This window comes from Numenius arquata, chromosome 1 (genome assembly GCF_964106895.1).
Source record: "Numenius arquata chromosome 1, bNumArq3.hap1.1, whole genome shotgun sequence".
Classification (NCBI taxonomy): domain Eukaryota; kingdom Metazoa; phylum Chordata; class Aves; order Charadriiformes; family Scolopacidae; genus Numenius; species Numenius arquata.
Genome location: NC_133576.1, coordinates 24,710,537 through 24,731,961, shown reverse-complemented (window position 1 = coordinate 24,731,961; position 21,425 = coordinate 24,710,537). Strand labels below are relative to the sequence as shown.

Here is a 21,425-nt window from a genome sequence, read left to right as displayed (position 1 = left end):
ACACCAGAAAGAAAAAAGTAAAAGACAATAGGGTACTTTCCTCAGATTTGTGGGTGGAAGAACAAAGCAGTAGGTTCAAACAGCTTCCCATTATAGTAAAAGCAACCCATAAGATAAACATAGTACTTTGTGTAGTCCAACATAAAAAACCAAAAATAATCAGAAAGCCATCAAGTTGCAGATTATTCAAGAAAGTCAGAAATGCAGAGAGATTTTATGTGAGAACTCAAATTTTCTTTGGTAGAAACAAAATTAATGGCAACTTACAATTAAATATTTCATTTAAGCCATATACATGAATCAAAATAATTATTAAATACTTGGACTCAGCAAAAGATGTTTCCCACAAGTATTATTTTTGTTACCATATTATCCAGTGCAAAGTACATCAGAAAATTATCTGCCCCACAATTCAAAAACATCTCAGAATTATTTATTTTTTCCTCCTTTGCATTTGATTTTGTATAGATATTTAGATTCAGAGTTGACAGAAGGCCAAAGTTGTCACAAGACACATGAAAGAAATACTTTCATGACAAACTGAACTGTCAGAATTGTAATATCCTGTAAGATGTTTTTTTTTTTTTTTACAGTAAGACTTAGTTCCCTCTAGCAAAGCAGGGGAGTTAAAATTAACTGTTTAATAATAACCAAAAGTACATGAAACTGTTCTACCATTTCAGGCAGGTCCCTTGGCTCCAAATACTCCTCTATTAAGCGAGCCCTAGAAGGCATGCTTACAGAACATTTGTGTGTTTTATATGCTAATAAGGGGGGGAAGTTTTTGCAAGATCTACATACTACATCTCCCAGAGGAATCAGCTAATCACTCAGTTAAATACAGTCTTTCAGCATTGCCAGTGCCAGTCTGCTTGTGTCTTGGACAAGGGAGGAGGGATTAAAAGGGAAGAAGTGGCATAACACAAATAAAGTCCTTAGCATTGGCTTAATTTGTTACCAATGGTACATCTTTGAAGTCAGAAAGTTCATTGAAAATTATTCCTTAAAGTAAAACAGTTTTTATACTCAACAGAAGTATAAGATATTTCATATTAGTGATCTAGTGAACTGTCCCTTAACTTATGTTTCCAAAATATAACTTTCAACCATATTTTCTTTAAATATTTGGAAGAGCAGTCTAGTTTATTAGAAAGTGTAACAAATATATGCAAATAAAAAAAAAGCTTGGCAAAAAAGATACCATTTTATTACAATATACAGTGCTATTTCCATTGGAAAATGGGCAAACAAATTCCAAGTGAAACTAACAGAAACCAAAAATCTCTAAGATATAAAGACCATCAAAGAACATATTTAAAGTTAAAAACCCAAACCATGGCATGTTGTACATTTGAAGTTTTATTGATGGGAATGCAAATATAACCATGGCATATCACAAAACCAATTCATAACATTTCCTTAAAAGCAGTTCCTTAAAAACATCTGCAGTCATCTATAACAAATACACTGAATAGTTGAATCCTTTTATATTAAACCAAAATATTCTTCTAGAAGCTTGTTGTAGATGGTTACTAAAAACCCAACATCAAACTTTACAATAAAAAAATTGCAGAAATACCTAAAAATGGGCACCTACAATCAGTAGGTATCTTTAAGCAGCTGTATTTCAGGAAGTGCTGATTATTCTTCCTCAAAAAAATAAATATACCCATTTGGTCAATATGTGTCCCCCAAAAAAACAGAGGGGCATTTCCTGACAGCTAGTCATCATCTAAAACTCAAATGAATGCAGATGTTTATTGTCAACACAAATCTTTTTTTAAAATATGCTCTCCAGTCTCAAGATTCAATTTAATTCATTGATGTGCATACCTGAGGTGCTATGTTGTCTACATTCAGTTTTCCTGGAAGAGATACTAAAAGGAAACAAATCAACACTGCATATTTCTGCTGAACTGTTCATTTTCTTTAAATCATTCTTCCTTTCCAAGGAATTTGCACACCTACTGACAAAGTTTGTAAGAGAACGCCATACATCTTTTATTTATCTCTCATGTCTTCATTGCTTGGATCTGATCTGTTAATAAAAAGAAACAGCTAGTCTTAACACAAGTAAAATGAATTCTTGCTGTTTTGCTTTTTGAAAACATAACCAGGTTATGTCCAGGTTACAGAATGACACCAATAGATATTCTAGTGTAGTTACAAGAATGAGGGACAATGCAGTTAGAGTTGTTTTCACCTTGTGCTCTCATTCACTTCTGAAATTCCTCCACAGCCATGTTGTTTCCCCTGAACGTTGCTAATAAAAAGGAAGACTCTTCCACATAATTCAATTTTTATCTTTTTCAGGCTTATAAGGTAACTTTGATGAGAATAAGGCCTAGAAGTCATGATGCATGTATTTCAATTCCTTGTATGCATTTCAGCTTTCACATAACTACACATGAACTAACTCCTCAACAGCAAGGGATTTAAAGTCTGAGTAACTAGCATGAAAACTTCTTTGCTGTCAGTAGCAACAATTCTCCATACTGCTGCCTGATTGCCACTTCTAAATTGACTTCAAACATCATCTTAGTTAGCATAAATCTATTCCGTGCCCATTACAAAATGTGGAAATCAGGAAAATTTCCCCCACTAATAAGGAACATGAGCTAGGTTCAGGCTGTTGTGAACAGGTTAGTTTTACTCTACTGAAGATGCGTTGGTACAAAACAGCAAAATATGCAAACCCAGCCTTCGCTAGGGAAAAAAGGCAAAACCTCCTGCCCCTGCCTCCCCAAATCTGTGAGCTACCTGTAATTGGTCTGCAAAAAAAACCTAAGGAAAGCATATCTGTTGACAAGGAGAACTGTGTGTTCATTAACCAGGTGCCATTTCCTCCCCTGAATTTTATGGCATCCACAGGCTGTGATTTAGGGCCCACTATAACTTGAGTTGTTCCAAATTTTTCCCTCCAGTGCTCTAGGAATGAACAGGAGAATCATAGTAAAAATTTTTCTTGAAATATCAACGTCTTCATCCATTAAAAGTATAATTGCCAAACTGCATGTGCTTGGGCAACAATACAGTTTAAACCCAACCTCTCTTAAGCTTTTGAGGACACTGAGCCAGGGAGGTGAAGGAAATTCTTTTCAGGCCCATTGATGAAGAATTTCAGCTCAGAAGATTAAGAAGCTTAACAATCCATGAGAAGTGAATAGCTATGAAGAGCTATGTGGGTGAGTGACAGCAGAAGCACCTGCTTACCATGCTTAAAAATCTACATATACAGCTTAAATATTTTGTCAGAAAATATTTGGACATCCATTTAAGATTCTTTTAAGTAGCTTGAAGCTATGTACAAAAACATCAAGTCAAAATTTGGATCCAAACTTAGAAGGTTCCTCAAAAGTAAGCAGAAAATCACAGGAAAATATTACAAAAATCAGAACTATGCCTGAAACTAGGAACAAATGTGCGATTCGGAATCTTCCTCTATAATAGGATGGTGGAGGATGCATCACTTTTCTTCTGTAGGGTAGTAAATCTCTTTGGAAAGACAGTTTTGGCTAATATCCCTTCTTCTGAAAACATGACCAAATGTTTTTGTATTCTATAATACAGTAAAATAAACCATCTCTTTCTAATTAGCAGTAAGGATTCTAAGTAGAAGAGACAGTCTGGTATCCAGAGATAAGTGGAGATATGTTAAATGAAGGACAATGGGGGATATTATTTAGCTGCATTTTGAAGGAAATGAGTTTAGTGGCATTAGCTCTGGAGCATTGCTGACACCTGGCGGCTGCCAGAGCACAGAACACGCCAGTACAGAGACATTGTCCATTTTGCAGATTCAGATTATACTATGCTACCTAATACACTCACAGTGTAAGCAACGCAAACTAGGGAGGTAAAATTAGAATAAGCCTACCAAAACAATACTACACTTCACTATTCTATACATTTAGCAGTATGCGGGATGACAAGAGACCAGATCCTTACCAACATACAACAGAAGGATATACAGCATCCATATCCAATTTGTAATTAAAAAAAGTGTACATAATACATCTAAGCTGGAGCTGATATTTTCTATGTAGTTATGAGTGTCGGCATATGCTGTGATCATTATAATGTAAGCTATTCTTTATTTGGGCTCTAGATTAAAGAACTGAAGTTGAATAGTAAGAACTGGTGTATTTGTCTCTGTACTTTGCTTGTTTTTCTAGCCTGCTTATTCATTATTTCCTGATACTTAACATTAAGTTATGTAAAACTGGGAGAGAATAAATTAAAGAACAAACAGGTCTACCACAATAACAAACTGAAGTGCAGGAACACCTGGAATTAGTACTGTTTACAAGAAAGTGTTACACTGTTTGCAAGAGAAGGCATTAATATTTCAGGGGATACACTTTTGTCAGAGAAACTGACATGATCTTTTGTGTATATTAAGGAAGTAAATGAAAGACAAATATGAGATAGTGCATCAGTACTCACTGTGTAATTTGGTCTGACAGCAGAAGTGGACAGAAAGAAAACAAAAGGAAATAATAAAGAAAAAACCTTACAAAACGAAAAAGTTTAACAGACTGAAAATAGAGCAAGAGAATTATAAATTACATACCTTGGAGCCAATCCACACCCTCTTGTAATCCTTCGCCTTTAAGAGCATCACTGGCACTGAAAAACAAATCAAATTATACAAAAAAACTGCAAAAAAAACAGTTTTAGTGAAGTCATCAGCTTTACTTGTAATTTACAGAGCACAGGTTACTTAAGTTTTCTTCATATGGAGAAGGCTGCTTCTCAAATGATACATTCTAGAGTACCTGCCCAATATGGAAACAACATTTCAAGATACAATCTATTTTAATTCCAGTTTCAACTCAGAGGAATTGTTACTAGAACACGAGGGGCTCTGGAAGAGCACCCACATAAGGCAGCCACATCGTTTTGTGGCACCTCCACTCAGATAATGCCCTCCTCAGACTGTGCTATAAAGGATGTTTGCTACCTACATCAACAGTGAAGCAGCAGCACCTTTCCTCCTCCTCCCACGCAGCTCCTATACACAGCGAGGACGTTTGAGGAAGAAAGTATAGTGTGTACAACACTTCATTGTAACAGCAACTCTAGGAGTGTCTGTTAATACATATTAAGCTACACTGAAAAAACTCTAAGTCTACCCTTTGAATCACAGGGGTATAACTGTTTAAAGGCCTCTCATTCTACAGTTTATGAAAACTAGAACAGCAGTGAAACTGGGCTGTTACTGTGGTTAGCTATAAAATTATCTTCCAAAGAGCTCAGGAATTCATCAGTGTAATTTCAAAGACAAAAAGCAGTGACCCCAAAACACTGCTCAGGTAATCAAGTTTAATATTAAAGGGCCTAAAATGAAAATTGTAGTTACTGTAGTTTTCAGCAGCATTTAGCTGCTGGTTTCACTTTTATTTATAGTATCTGAGGATTTTAATAAGACAAAAATCTAACTTCTATAAAACACTTCTGATAAAAGGAGAAGGTTTTTTCCTTGTGAACACTGGCACAAAAATAATCCTATTTATATGAAAGCTTACATCCTTCAGAAAGAAAAGACACTAACTCCTACAACTGAAAAAAAAACAACCCTCAAACATTACATGGTACAAAGAGTAAGGTGTGCCTCTGAATTCGCACAAGAACAGTTTACTAAAGCATTTGCAGAGTGGAAAAAATGAACTCTAAAGGCTTTATTCTTGATATTCTGAAACCTGCAAGAAAAACTAGCAACAGCACTCTGATAACAATTCTACTCATTTTCCCAGCAAAAAATAATAGAAATATTCTTATCAGAATAGCCGCTTTCTGATTTCACTTTTCATGTTTCATTATTTGGCTAACAGTTCTATTGTGAAAATTTTCAAGACAGTCTACATGAATGCATTGTGCCTTTAAAACAAGTTTCATAGCAAGTATTGTAATATTACTACTGTTTCCACATGTGGCAGCACAGCATTTTATCTGGTTGATTTAATTTATATTATATAACGCAGTGGCATGGGAGCGCTAAAATATCAATGTACAAATACCAATAAAAGGGCAGAAAAAGGGAAAATTACCAGATATGCCAGGGCTTGTCTTTGATGTTTTCTAGTGACAGTAACTGAGAAACTTTTACAGATGATATTGCGTCCCTGAGGTCCATCTTGTTAGCAAAGAAGAGAATAGGCAGTCGACGGTGCTTAATGTCTATGCATAAGCAGAAATAGAATTATCATGACATTATGCAACACTAATTCATCTCTACAAGTAATAAGCTACAAACAATACAGGAAGATACTTGCTCACCTGTAACTGCAATTCTCTGAAGGTTGTATCCTACCAAGACGCACACTGTTGGGTTACGTGGCCTCTGACGCATGCTTCAAGAACGCTCACAAAATTTTCTGGCAGCCTTTGGGATCTTCCACCCCCTCTCCCCCACCTTATACATATATTTAAAGCTGTAGGTATAAATTGCTGGTGAAGCTGAGCAAAAGGAGATGAAACAGCTGCCTACAAATGCTATGTCTCAGCTTAGTGCAGACTGGATGTGTAAAATGGACACAAAAATTATTTGTGTTCATTCATAACCTCACAATAATGGTTGCATAAGGGTAGCCTGTATTATTCTTTAGCATCCTGGAGAACATCCATGACTTCATAGAATTTATAAAATGGAAAAAAATGCACACGTCTCCACAACCCTTATTCTACCTTCACTTGAACAGGGACTTCTTTTCCAGAAGCTCTTCTCAGCTAGCAGTGAGAACTACACACCAAACCAAGTACAATGGCAATTTCTGGCATAATTCATGTCAAAAAGCATAAGCCTTGCTGATTACCACAAAAGACTAGAGAGTCATTGGAAGGAAACAAAGAATACTCTCTGCAACCTGACACGTTAAACTGCCAAAACATTACCCGCAGCAAGACTAACTGTAAGACTTTTTTCACATTATTTAAACAAAAGATGAATTACAGGATTAGACAAAATCTAGATTTGAGTCTATGAATCGATTCTTGATGGGAAAAGAACTTAAACCACCCCAATGAACTGTCAATGCTGAAGTGGTCTGAACTTTCCCAAATAGGTTCTTTTCAAACTGCCTACTGAACCTTTCCACAAAATCAGCGGAGATAACACTATCTACTCATACTCAGAGATCATGAGTGCTGACCGAAACACTGACAATTTTCACAACTATTTACCCTATCTGGAGCCATTTTTTCCTCTGATAGCCTCTAACACAAATCAAAGGCCTCAAAATACAACCACAGAGTATCATTAAATCTCTGTTTTGATTCCATAGTTGAACAGCTTTTGTGTCTCCTGATTGAAACTTCTATATTAATCTATAGTTTAATTAAAAGGACCCTGGTATCCACAAGCTGCAGGTTATGGGTAAATTTAAGCCACAGAAACTGGTTGACACTACATATGCAAATAGCCAAGTTAATAAAGAAATTTTCAGTGTTTTTTACAGAGCAATTAAAAAGGGACACAACCTACCCACATAGGTTCATAAAGGTACACTTAAATATGTTTGCTAAATAAAGTGGTGGTTGCAGGAATTTACATTATTTCCTACCTTATGACATTGTTTCTTACTATGCAGTATTTGAGCCCCACACTTTTTTACAGTTATTAATGGAAAGTTAACATTTTCTAGTTGCAAGTAGTTATGACTTTTCCCATTTTTAAAAAAACCCAGACACTAGACATATGGGATGTGCAATCTAATACAAAGAATTTAAAATTTACAGGAATTTCAGTTTATTTTAGAAGCATGTGCTGGAGGTCAAGTGACCCAAGAGTCAATATCCAAAACAAGTAATCTACAGACTACCATATTGAAAAATGCTGAATAATGAAGTTTCATTAAAAAAAAAAAATACAGTAACAGTGATCATTAAACAAGATGGTATTTGTAGAGTGCTTTGTCCACTTATGTAAATAAAAACACTTTATAGTTCTGAGCCATAAAACAGTCCCAGCTAGTACAACTTCTACCATGTTAATGCTTCGGAATACACATTCCCTTTCACCTGACAACCTCAGGCAAAGTCTGGCAAAAAGAGCGAGAACTGTTTTACTGAAGGATTGCTAAGGTTTTAAGAGACAGGAATTGATTCAAGGTTGTTAGCCTGCACACATTTAAACTTTAAGTAAACATGTAAATTTAAACCACTCCAGGGGGTTCACAGAGGCAGAAGCATAGATGGGGAGAAAGCAAGGTATGCAGGAAGAAAAGCAAAACAATAATACAAATAAAAATATTGATTAGGAAAACAATTACAGATTGATTCAGTTAACAGCTACTTTTATCAAACTTCACTACTTGAAGAACTTTTTATTGTCTTTGGTTCTCTTAGATGTGACCTATCAAAATCCAGAACGTAAGACAGGAACACTGTTGCTGCATTTGAGCTGAGCTGCTCCAAGGCAGAAGTACAAAACCACCCTTTCCAGGTTCTAGGGAATGTACTAGGTGGCCATAGCCAGGGTCTTTCAGAACTAGAAGACACAAACACATCAACAACTGAAAAGCGCTGACCTGCTAGATCAGCATTAATAATCTATTAATACCTAAATGAAAAGCCCTGCCGAAGCTTGCATGTCCTCAGTCTTAATATTTTCACTCTTTTGCATTGTAATAAACCAGTAACTTATTACAGCAGTCTTTACCCCCCCCACCCTCAGTCCTATGCCTTTTCCATTTTACAAACAGGATCGCCTTTTATCACAGTGGTTAATATCTGCTTTAATACAAAGCTCCCTGGCCTCTGTGTAATCCACCTGCAGCCTCTGGTTCACCTCATCCTCCCCTTTGACCTTTGCAAGACTGTCTTTTCAGTGTCCGCATTTGAAGTGCCCCACTTCAAACACAAAACCCTTAAACATAAAATTAAGGGGGCCCAGTCAGCTCCCACACACTCAACTACATCATATATATGCAGCCTTCACGGAAAATAAAATCACAGTAACGTAGTTGGTCCCATCACATACTAGTTTTCTTGGTTAGAAATGCAAGTCAGCTTCTCCTTTCTTACTGTCAGCATGGTAACCCTCACAAGTTAAGGCTCTACCATCTCAATAAATAAGAAATTACAGGATTATTTCACTTTTAAATTTCCTCTATGCAGCTTTACAATCTGGTTAGTCAGAGCAGCTATGTAAAGTGCTGAAAGTCAAAATTGTATATTGCTAACAAAAACATTCCAGTAATGTTTGCTATATGGAAGGGTAGAGCAGCAAAGAATTGACCTATCTCAGGACATAATTTAAAAAGTATAGTTTCATACAAAAAACCAAACCAACCAAACCCCCTAAAACCAAACGCCCCAGTCATGAATCCTCTCATATCCTCTTCTATCCCACGTATCCTTTTATAGGCAATTGAAACTGATATAATTATCCATCCTTATCTCTAGTTAAAGCACAATTTAAAAAAAAAAAAAGGAGATTAAAAAAAAAATTTTAAAATCACATTAAAGAAATTAGCTGTCTTCATGGAAAAATCCAGACAGGGAGATACTATGTGTTTGTCATAACATACAGGCTCTCCAGCTTCCAAAGGGTCAAAGCCTAGTCTTCCTCAAAACAATGCAACTTTTGATCTATATTGATTAATAAAAAAACAATTCAACTCAGCGTAGCCAACTGAAGTATGATCAGTTTGTAAATGCGAATAGGTATAAAAAACTCCAAGCTTGCTGAAGACTATTATTGTTCTAGTATTCATGAATGGCTAAAATATTTGTAAAGTACTCAGAATGCAGAATGTTTCAGGTAAGAGCTTTTCTTAAGACAATATCACAAATATGGAGACAGAAGGGGAAAAAGTCCTCCTCACCTGGATGATTCAGAAGGGTGTCAAGTTCTTCTTTGGCCACAACCATTCTTAATTTGTCACTGCTATCAATGACAAAAATAATGGCCTGGCCTTCTCTGCATAACATAAAAAGAGCAAAGAGGCAAATTATAGGTTCTCTTAAACTGTAAGAAAAGGCTTCAGAAGAAACATCCAAAAAAGGCAATGAAACTTGATTTATTTTTCCCTCTTTCTCATTTTTGCTGTTGTTATTAATTAACGTTTGAATCTAGTCCTATTTCTGAAATTCAACCTTTTAGTAACCTGCATAATTTTTTTGAGACATGAGGTTGTTAGCTGTGTTACTCATACAACGTTTAGTTTACACAGACCCTTCAGAAAAGCTTCATTTCACTACTAAGGCTAAAAAATGAACTCTTAAAATGTAACCAACTGCTATTCTGACAGTGTGGACAAAGAAAGAAAATCTCAAAACAAGTTTTTGTAGAAATTCTTTATTTCCTACACTAAAACAAGTTCATTTAGAGAAAGGTCAATCACCTTTTCTGAAAAAACCGTGTCCACAGCTATTTAACAACCAGACATACGCAGCCTAATTTAACTTTTACAAAAGTCTGCATAAACAGGACCTTTCTTTTGTTTTGAATAAGAGGTAAAAACTTACAACTATTTCAAGTCATTAAGACTTTTTGCTGGCAATACGACCACAGTCACAACATATATACATGCTATTCAATTCATTATTTCAGAATATTACTGATATTTTATGACTTGATGCTCCATTTACTGAAACTTACTTGAAACGAGAATAAAGTCTGACCAATTCAGATAAACAGTTATAAACACCACAAAAAGTATTTTTAATTTACATTTTAATGTAATATTCACTTCTCCTTCATTTTATATTTCTCTGAGACACCACTACAAATTCTTCACCCCGCAGCATCATCTACCTTCGTATTTTGATAAGAAACAGTCCTAGACCTACTGAAAAACAGAAATAACCTGACCAGCCTAAGATTGTATTAGAAAGTTCATTCTTTCCTGGAACACAAAAGAGCTTTAACAGAAAATAACTCTTTTACATATTAGCTGAGAAAGCTTAAGTAATTTTTATAGCATACAGTATTTTTCTAGAGAAATCAGAGTCCTGGCATGTATTTAGTACCAAAAAAAATAACTTCACAAACAAGTAACAGTAGTAGGGATACAACATGAGTTTGCATATATTTAAGACTTTATATTTGTACTTTGAGGACATCCTAGAAGATAGTTTCAAGCCAAATAGAAGAAAAAGGAAAGCTTCAAGTACTCTGAAATAACTACTTAGACACAGATACTTGATCAGATTTGATTGCCGTTTTGCAATTGGTGCAAAATTAAGTCTTGGTTAACTTTATGAGCTGAACAGCACATTATTATTTTTACATTATTCTCAGAAGTTAATCATAAATATGTGACTACTGCACTGGATCAGGAACAAAGGTGGATACAAGTGCACAGTCCACTGTGAGCATTACCCAACAAACTCCCTTACTGTTAAGATGAAAAAAGCAGTTTATGCCACACAAGGGAATGGTTACTGCATTAAAAACAGCAGTCAGAAATATTATTTGCTTATGAAGCACTTAGCTAGCATTTTGAGAGCAGCCTAACGGCATCAGTTATTGAAATAAAAAAATTTTGAGAGACATATATCTAACACTCTTGAACAATGAAGATTACCCACACAGCAAGTTTTCAAATTGCTAACACATTTTGCACAGAAAGGAGATGAAGTGTTAATCCTCAAATAAAGAATACTTTAAGATGTATTACCTTAAATATTAATATTTAATCAATACTATAATTGTCAGAATTTCTCAGTTCTATTTCTCCACGCTATTTATGTGTGGTTTACTACTGTTCACCTTATTTAGATCAGCATCAGGTATTACAGAATAACAATGAGACAACATAAATGAAGATTTAAGTTTCTTTAGAAGCTAGAAAAACAGAAAATGGTGTCTATTACCAATAAGGCAATACCATAGCGTTATCAAGTACAGCAAATATCCTGCTTAAACAAAATCTAAGAATAACTTGGTCAAGTTCTTAGTTACATCTGCCTCATTCTCTGAGGTTAATTTCCCTCGCCTCTAAAAATCTCAGCCATCAGTCAATATCTTTTGGGTCTTAAGTCACTTACCTACAGAAGAATAGAAAAAAATAGGAATCCTAACTCATCTTGGTCCTTTCTTACAGGATTGTTTTTCCTGGTTTCAACGTTTAAATCCCATCTCTAGTATGCTCCCCTGATCTTTGAGGCAACAAGATGTCCCCAAAAGCATGCTGATTAACAGCATATACAAATTTTCATTTTTTAGAACAGAAAGAAAAGTAGTATTTATCCAAAATGACCTTCTGTCAAACACCAGGTGTAAGTCTTCTCTGAATCATTTCTAACCACTAGATATTGTCATACCTCTGTTTAAATAACATACATGACATCTAATACGAATTGCAATGCTTTAAAATGAATGAGAGGCTTACTTGTAGTAATGTTCCCAGAGGTTTCTGTATCTCCCTTGACCTGACATATCAAACACTGTGAAAGACAAACTGTAAAGAAAGGAAGTGTATGAGGCACAGAAACAAAGAAAAAAAAACCCCAGACCCAGACGATTTTCTTTGCTACCCTGACAGAAAAAAAAAAGACAGATCAACTTGAATCCTAATGAACTGAGAAAGACTCCCAAAGGAACGCTGGTTACTCTATCTGCCTTCAAACTATCCTACCCGGTTTTGCGATCTTATTATAGAGATATTTCACAATGGAGAACATGTTTGTTTCCTCTCTGAATAACACAACTAAACCAATTATAAAAAGTTACATCAAATACAAAATAACCTCCCATTCAGCCTCTCTTTTTATCACGTTAGTATCAAATATTGTTTATAATGTTGAGTAAATGAAATTCACATGAGCCATGACTTAAAATCCATAGCCTCTCTTAAATTCTGTCCCTAGACAGGAACCAATAGCACCCAAAGTCTTCTGTATGCACAATAAAAACCATTTTATTTTTTTTTTTTAAATAATTCCACCTTCAGGGGAAAAAAAATCACATTCTGGTAATAACAGGTTACTTCAGGTGACCAAGTTACAAAGGACAGTCTTCGCAACTTTGAGATTTCACATGAACGCTAAACACAGCAAGTCAACATTACAAAAAATTCAGAGAAATCAGAAAATTCAGAAACATCTACATAGGTAACATTGAATTCAGTATTAGGCTTTCCTGTTTTGGGTAGCTCCAAATAACTCCCTGAGTGGAGGCCACACCAAAATGAGGAGGTTTAGAAAAAGAAAGCTATCCTTTCCACTCTATATCCAGACACCATTGGATTCTAGACTAGCTGCTCTGCCATGTACGAAGTTATTAGCAACCTCAAAACAATATGTTGCTTGTAATATTAGATTAGTGAGGTTTTGGGATAGGTTGTGGGCTTGTTTTAGTGGTTTTTTTTGTTTGTTTTTTGTTTTTTTAAATCATTCTACATGGTGTATTACTACAGGATGAGAATAAAGGAAAGCAATATGAATTAATTTACATTCTCACACAGCCAAACCCCAAACCTGTCTTATGTACCTTACAGAGACAGAATACAGTTGTTGAGCCTCCTATAAAAATACGAAACGTATCAATCCCACATATCAGCTCAAGGAATAAACAATTTTCTTGCAGATCTCTCGTCCAGTGGAGCATGCTGCTTGGTTTGCAGACTGACTGCACCCATTAAAGATATAGTATGAACATTGTAGAAAAATAAAATAATATCTAATGTTACCTGCTTGAAATATCTTTGTCTCATTACATTCCTTCCCTAAATCTTAGCCTTCGTTTAACCAATGATTTCTTCCTCCTTTCCTCACCTTTGCCTCTGCCATCTTTACATTGCTAATGCTGTGGCCACCATTTTTCATTTAATGAGATTAGACTGCAATCCCTGCAGAGTCCCTCCAGTGAGAGTGCTTAATGGAATATAGGTTATCATCTAAGCAGCTGTCTCTCCTCAAGTCTTAACAGTGCCCTATTCTAAAATTCTTAACAGATAGAAATCAGATGCTTATACACTTTTTGTTTCTTTTTACTTATGTACACACATAGTTTTATAGCAGCACAAAACATACAACATATTCTAACACTGTAAGTTGTGGATCATGATTAGGGCTCCTGGGTATGACAATATTTCAGGAACCCAGATGTCATGTCATGATAACACCACACATTATACTTTGTTACATTCACTGAAAGAGGCAATTAAGTCCAACTATTGTATATTAATTACTAATGCTAAATGGAGAAAATTAAAGAAACTACTACCTTGATGTCTTGAATTTCTCTATACTGAACCCTATTGTTGGAACGATGTCCTGAGTTTGAGCCTTTAAAGGAAAGAAAGTACAAATTTTAAAACCGAGTTAGAAAACGTAAATAAATATATGTGAAACATATATTTATGAATAAATGAATACATTACAGAACTATTTTTCCCCAAACTGTGCAATACAAGAACTTTCTACAAATCCAGATACTTTTTATTTAAAAGGTTCCCAGAAAAGTACAGTAATTAAAAATCAAGGTTTTGTATTTTCTAGGAAATACAGTGAACGCTACTGGACAAGAGCATCGAAGTTGAAGACATTTTAGCCTTAAGAGTGAGATTTCAGCCCCTTACATTAGTCTGTGTGTACATACGTGTAGATATTACCTATGAAATAAATAGGTTAACATGGAAGATAACAGCTTGAAGATTACGACTGAGGTCAAAGTTCACAACGTCGGTGCACATTGGAAATCACAATGTCAACCCAAACAAGTCTGCACAACACCCCAAGCCTCTTAGATAAAACAGGGTTTACTTCTATCAAGATATTAGATTGGCCATACTCCCAACTTCCGTCAACAGACTGGAGGAGTCTACTTGATCGTGGGAAGCACGCAGCAGACATTATGCAATGGCGTAACCATATTTCTATGCGAACTACCAGACCACTGGAAGAAATCACCATTTACCATAGAGGAATGGCCAAAACATAAAGCATTATTAATAGATCTGTCTGATAACCAGATTTACCGCTGAGCTAGCCAAGGAATCTACCAACTAAGTTGGTACAACAGAATAGCTCCTTTAAGAGGCATTGATACTGAGCAGGGAGAAAGGTCACATTCCTTAGACTACAGAGCTGTCTGAGAAAGTGACATGCAATCCTTTTATAGACTTTCTAGAGCCCCTCACGAAAAACACTACAAGCAGTTGACTCCCCACATACAACTGAAGCAAGCTTAGCTTGTTCACTTGCAGCTTCATTATGGAAATGGCATTCAACCGTCATAAACAGTTCCTGTCAAAATGGGAAAATTTGTGCACAGTAGAAGAGGAGTTATTTCTTCAACATTTATTTAAAATGTATTTATTGGGCCCAGAAGAAACAACGGCAAACAGATGGAGAAACACTTGTATTTGCCAGACAACTAATATATTGCTCATAGGGCAAAGTAGTAGTTCAACCCAGCAGAAGGTTGGGTTGATCCAGAGCTCAAAACCATCTCTCTGTTGAACTTACTAAAAGTAAACAATTTCATCAAGTTTGATCTAGTGACATTCGTTGCACATTAGAGAATTCGTCATATCTTGCAAGGACAGGACTTACACAAGTTATATGCAAAGCTACCCTCCTAAAGCATCACATTAAATGAAAACATTCAGAAGTAAATTCTCACTACACAATTTACAGTAAAGCAAATGAATTCTATTTGTGTAATTCCCTTAGGACCTTTTCTAATATCTATTACTGTGATAAACTTGAAGTCTGTGTTCAACTCTAGTGAGCAATCCTTTACTGCTTAAGGCGCAACATAAAACCTCTGCTACAATGAAAGTCTCAAAAATTACATAAATATATAATTTGCCTGGTAAAAATTGTAGTACTTCCCCCAAATGATTGGCAGCAGACAGTAAGAAGTTTATATTGCTAAGAAGACTAGCAGACTTAGTTTACCATATTACATTTTTTAAACAGTGTCCAATGGTACTCTTCAGGAAAAGTTCAATGGAAGGTAAAAACCAAAAGCTGTGTCCTGATGTAAACAGAAGAAATCACAGTTTCCCCAGATGCATATAACCAAGATGCACAAGCCTCTGGCCTTGAACATGCCTATGAAAATTCATCTATTTTCATTCCATAAACACACATAGAAACAAGGTAATCCTAGTCTAAACTTTGCTTCGAATACTAGGCATTCTCAGTGGCCCGAAAAGCAGTTTTCACTGGTTAAATATATAAGCAAGTATAAACGCTACTTATTTTGAAAGCTATTCTGCTTTAAAAATACTGACATCACCACTAAGTGTGCATGTTCTCTTCATTTCCTATTTTCTTATATACTTATTTCTCAGGAAGAGATTGAAATAATCACAATAAATGTAGACAAGTTGTTATACAACTGTATTAATCCCAAATGTTGGACACATCACTCGTAATTGCAATCCTGTAGCAATTATTTAAGGGACTTAAAACTTTCAGATCCTGATTTCAGCCATCACAAACCCTTCTATATTGGGTGATCTTAGAAAAAAATGAGGCACATTAACAGTGGTCTTTTGGGAAATGTTTTCATAATATGCCTGTGGATGCCTTCATTTAGTTTTATTTAGTTGGAAACTCTTAAAATATATTTGTTCCACTGTAGTCAATCAAAAAGCTCTTCATGTCTTTTCCATGGTCACATTTCATATAACAGCATGCAAAACCAGTTTAAACAAACACCAACAGTGAACTAAGTAGGCTACTTACGTTTGAAGGTTTAAGTTTATTTATGATCGTTGTTTTGCCGCTATTGTCCAAGCCAAGGCACAAAACGTGAACCTCCTTTTTCTTCAGCCCAAGCCATCCCGCTAGCTTGTCAAACAATCCCATAGTTCTGGCTCAAATACACAGGGATCACCTGTTGCTCAGAAAACCAGGGAAGGAAATAGCTGTTGGAAAATCGTTAGATGTACAGCAGTGCTAGCACAGTAGGTGGGCATGTGGCTAAGCAGTCTTTAAACTTTTAAAAGGACAGTGTGAACAAGACACTACACAAACACTGTCACAGCAGGTTTGCCTGGTATACTAAGCAAATGGAGTGTAAGCTGATTATAGCGAAGAAGCCTTGATACAAAAGCAGATTGGCCGTTTATAGCCCTCTCTATATAACGCAATGCCCCTGATTCACTGGGTAGCAATATTGCCATAATTCTGAGCAGTCTGAATAGACACACAACTGCAATACCTCCTTACCTTCCACCAAATAGAAAAAAAAGGAAGACCCTGCATTTAACTTAAAATTTTCAGCAGTCCCATCAGTCATCATAAGTTAGACAACTAAGCAAAACAACATTTCCCTCCTTCAGCACCTGCTATATAACTGAACCCCGAAGTAAATAAAGTACCCTCTGTCACTTCAATTGAAACTCTAATTGTAATAGGCTTTGTCAATATTAACATGTATAAATTAGGAACTTGTTCACTACAAATAGAAACTGATTATAATAGATCCAACAGACATGAAGCCAGACACCGTAACATTCCCCCACACCTCAGGTAGATGCCAAACTCCTACTCCTGCCCACTGATTGGAGTTACCCAGCAGTAGCACATTCAAAGGAGCTTACATCATGCATTCCTCTGCAGTACCTAGCTGAACATACGTTGCAAAGATAATAACCCTTGTCTATCCTGAATGAATTCCACTAGGAATAATTTCAGCAGACGCATTCAATAATAAAGTATTTAATAAATGCCAGAGGAATTTTGTGGAGTGGCGAAGGCTGCTTTTCCTCTTCATAAAGAAAAACTACACAGCACTGGACAACTCAGATTGCGATCTGAATTACCCCTGAAAATCATGGCAGGAGAAGGAAGAGGAAAAAAGTCATCAGTGACAAGTATTTGGGCTCACTTCTTCACTAACTGATTACAAAGTGATTAAATGCATTTTAATAGAAATTATTTTTAAATCTTTAAATTTAACAAAGTCATGTAAGTCATCACCTCTGTTTGCAGTACAAATTTTTACTTTTTTCATACAGATCCTTTTTAAAGCTTTATCTAGTACATTTTGATTCAAGACTAGTAGTGATCTACAGAGTGGCTCTGTGTGTAACAGCTACACACAGATGTCACCAGATTAAACAAGCCCAACATTAGTTATAGCAATTCCCTCAAAGAAAAAAAGCTCATGTTTTTTCTTCTAAATCCCTTTGTTTTATGCCCCGCTCCTTTTTTAAATTACATACAACTCTGAAAGCAGATTAAAGCTTACTGTTTATTATCAAATTAATGTGACAAAACCCTGTTCTAAAACACATTACTTTCTAGTCAAATCATGAGCCTTATCTATATATTCTAGATAAGGTCCAAAAAAAAATACCTTACAGGTACTCTTAAAATGGAAAAGAAGAAAATGCAAGCACTTAGTTCTAGGACTTCACTTTTAAACCCAAAATCCTAAACAGACATTATTTGACAACAGTTCCTAGCAACATTTTTATTATAGCCATTTTTTTCCTAGGAGTTTGTCATAACATTTGGCAAAGCCATCATTTAAGAATTCAGTGAGGAAAAAAGTACCCTTGACCTCTTGCCCTGCCGCTTTTCTCCCATTATTTTCCTCAGCTGTGAAGAATTACAGCAGCTACACCTGGCACAGGTTCCTCTTTTTTGCCAGCTGACATTTACCTACAATGGTATATAGCATACATTAGACATGTCATAAAATTATTTAGGATAGAGCTTGGTCCAGGAGCCTGTTACCAAACTCCATAAACCTTTATCAAGAACTGTAAGCCTGTCTGAGACACCAGTGATTAACTTTTGTGACTTGTCACTTGTTGTGACTAACCAGGCTGTAAAGCTCCTGAGGATAAACCAGTCGTGTAAAGCATTTCCCACAGCGGTGGCCTGCTGTTCGGGAGCAGAGCCACGTGAGCTCCACAGCTCTGAGATGCTCCACAGCTCTGAGATGCTCCACAGCTCTGAGATGCTCCACAGACAGGGACAGCCACCTCTCTCTGGTGGCTGCTTAAGCAAGACATCGCAAACCGCTACTCCAAATTATCAGCACGCTAAGCTGACAGTGACAATCCATAGAGCGCTATACGCACCGTGGTTCCAAGGTTTTAAGAAGGCGGTCAGGGCAGATGCCCTGTGGAGGTCCCTTCTAAACTAAACGACACCAAAAGCCCACTTAATCATAGAATGGTTAGAGTTGGAAGGGACCTTAAAGATCATCGAGTTCCAACCCCCCTGCCATGGGCAGGGACACCTCCACTACAGCAGGTTGCTCAAAGCCCCATCCAGCCTGGCCTTAAACACCTCCAGGGATGGGGCATCCACAACTTCCCTGGGCAACCTGTTCCAGTGCCTCACCACCCTCACAGCAAAGAATTTCTTTCTGGTATCTAATCTAAATCTCCCCTCTTCCAATTTAAAACCATTACCCCTTGTCCTGTCACTACATCTCCTGACAAAGAGTCCCTCTCTGGCTCTCCTGTAGGCTCCCTTCAGATATTGGAAGGCTGCTATGAGGTCTCCCTGGAGCCTTCTCTTCTCCAGGCTGAACAACCCCAGCTCTCTCAGCCTGTCTTCATAGGGGAGGTGCTCCATCCCTCTGATCATCTTCGTGGCCCTCCGCTGGACCCGTTCCAACAGGTCCATGTCCTTCCTGTGTTGAGGACTCCAAAGCTGGACACAGTATTCCGTGGATTACCCAAATGTAAACTCTAAGACACCAAGGCTGCACAAGCCGCCCATAGGAGGCACTTTCAGGTTAGCATCATTTAAAACTTCAGCTATAGTTTCTTTTGTTTCTTGCAGGACCCCCGACTCCCACCACACTTGGGGCGAGCGGGTGAGGAGCCAGGGCCCAGCAGGTCCCCACCAGCGCCTGGGGCCACAGCCGGGCTGCTCGCCGCTGCCAGGAGGACGGGGCTTCCCTTCCCCCCGCCGCCGAGCCCCCCCCAGCAGTACCCCTCGCAGCCGGCCCTCCTGTCCCGAGCCGCCCCGGCCAGGGCCGCGGCAACAGGCGGAGGTTGCGAGTCCCCCTCGCTCAAGGCGGGACGGAGGGCCCCGTGCCGCTGGGACAGGGGTCCCCCCCCGAGAGGCTGGTAGCGGCCGGCGCCCGCTCCCCGCCGCCCCCGGCCGCAGCACCCACCTCGGCCCCCGAGATGCCGGCCGGGCCCGCCAGCCGCCGCCGCCTGCGCCGTTGCCGAGGAAACCACCGCCCCGCCCCCGACAGCCCCTTCCGGTGATTGGGGGCGGTGCCTTCCCAGAGGCCACGCCCCCAGCCGGCCCGACGGCCGGTCTGAGGTAGGGGCGGAGATGGTGGCGGCGGCCTTCCTTGGCTTGGGGTCTGCCCGGGGCTGCTCCCGGGGGCTGGCGGGCCTCAGCTCGGGAACCTCATCGCCGCTGGCAGCTTTGCGTGCTTGCCGTGTCAGCTGTGCCTGGGTACCCGGACACAGCTGACACGACAAGCACGCAAAGCTGCCAGCGACGATGAGGTCCCGATCACAGGGACAGACGAACCGCATCCGTGTCATCCTCGGTATCCAAAGGCAGGGTAAATTCCTTCCGACCCCTGCTCCTCTGCCTTTCTAGCACGGCTGCAAGAGGAGCACCGAGTTCGAGGAATCCTCTGTAGGAAGAAAAGCCTAATAAGAAACTCCATCAAAAGGTGCTGACAGCGAGTCCTGTTCCTGAGCCCGCAGTTTGGTAGGATGTTCAGGGAAAATCTTAAACCTGCCTGTCGTTGAGGTAATTAAAACATCCAGGGTTTGGGAAGGCGGCTGCATATAGAAATAACACTTTGGTAGTTTTTTTGCCGTATAGCATAGTGCAGTCAGGTGGGCTCTGGGTCTGCTGCACAAACTTGAAATTACTTAAATCACTTAAAATGAGCTCCAAACAGGCGCTTAGCTGGAACAGTAATGTGAGTTTTCCTCACTCTCTCATGCCTGTGGAGGTATTCGTAGGATGTAGAAGATGGTTTGTATCGCCCTCCCTGTGTTCAGCCCGACACCCTACACTGCAGAACCCTAGTCACAGAATCACAGAATGATAAGGGGTTGGAAGGGACCTCTGGAGATCATCTAGTCCAACACCCCCGCCAAAGCAGGTCCACCTAGAGCAGGTTGCACAGGAACATATCCAGGTGGGTTTTGAATGTCTCCAGAGAAGGAGACTCCACCACCTGTCTGGGAAGCCTGCTCCAGTGCTCTGCCACCCTCAAAGTAAAGAAGTTCCTCCTCATGTTTAGGTGGAACTTCTTATGTTCAAGTTTGTGCCCATTTCCTCTTGTCCTGTCACCGGGCACCACTGAAAAAAGACTGGCCCCATTCTCTTGACACCCACCCTCTAAGTATTTATAAGCATTAATCAGATCCCCCCTCAGTCTTCTCTTCTCCAGACTAAAAAGACCCAAGTCCCTCAGCCTCTTCTCATAAGAGAGATGCTCCAGGCCCCTAATCATCTTTGTAGCCCTAATGAGACCCTACGTGCAGAAGCAAGAAGCTGAGGCAGGGAACAGCTGAGCA

The 21,425-nt window shown here is 38.3% G+C and overlaps 1 protein-coding gene across 2 annotated transcripts; it reads right to left on the bottom strand.

The window, feature by feature from the left end:
* Positions 1–1,127: 1,127 nt before the first annotated feature.
* Positions 1,128–20,126, bottom strand: ARL6 (ARF like GTPase 6). 2 transcript variants are annotated; one of them, XM_074148436.1, is made up of 8 exons: positions 20,048–20,126; positions 16,648–16,798; positions 14,174–14,235; positions 12,339–12,407; positions 9,828–9,922; positions 6,051–6,180; positions 4,574–4,629; positions 1,128–2,038 (listed from the first exon to the last, which is right to left on the bottom strand). In XM_074148436.1, exons 2-8 carry the CDS (start codon positions 16,768–16,770, stop codon positions 2,013–2,015), a joined length of 561 nt encoding a protein of 186 aa, XP_074004537.1. In that variant the 5' UTR covers positions 16,771–16,798; positions 20,048–20,126; the 3' UTR covers positions 1,128–2,012. The 2 variants fall into 2 exon arrangements, with proteins under 2 accessions (XP_074004537.1, XP_074004529.1); XM_074148428.1 differs by lacking the exon at positions 20,048–20,126 and adding an exon at positions 4,447–4,459 and having other exon boundaries at positions 2,002–2,038; positions 16,648–16,770.
* Positions 20,127–21,425: the final 1,299 nt, after the last annotated feature.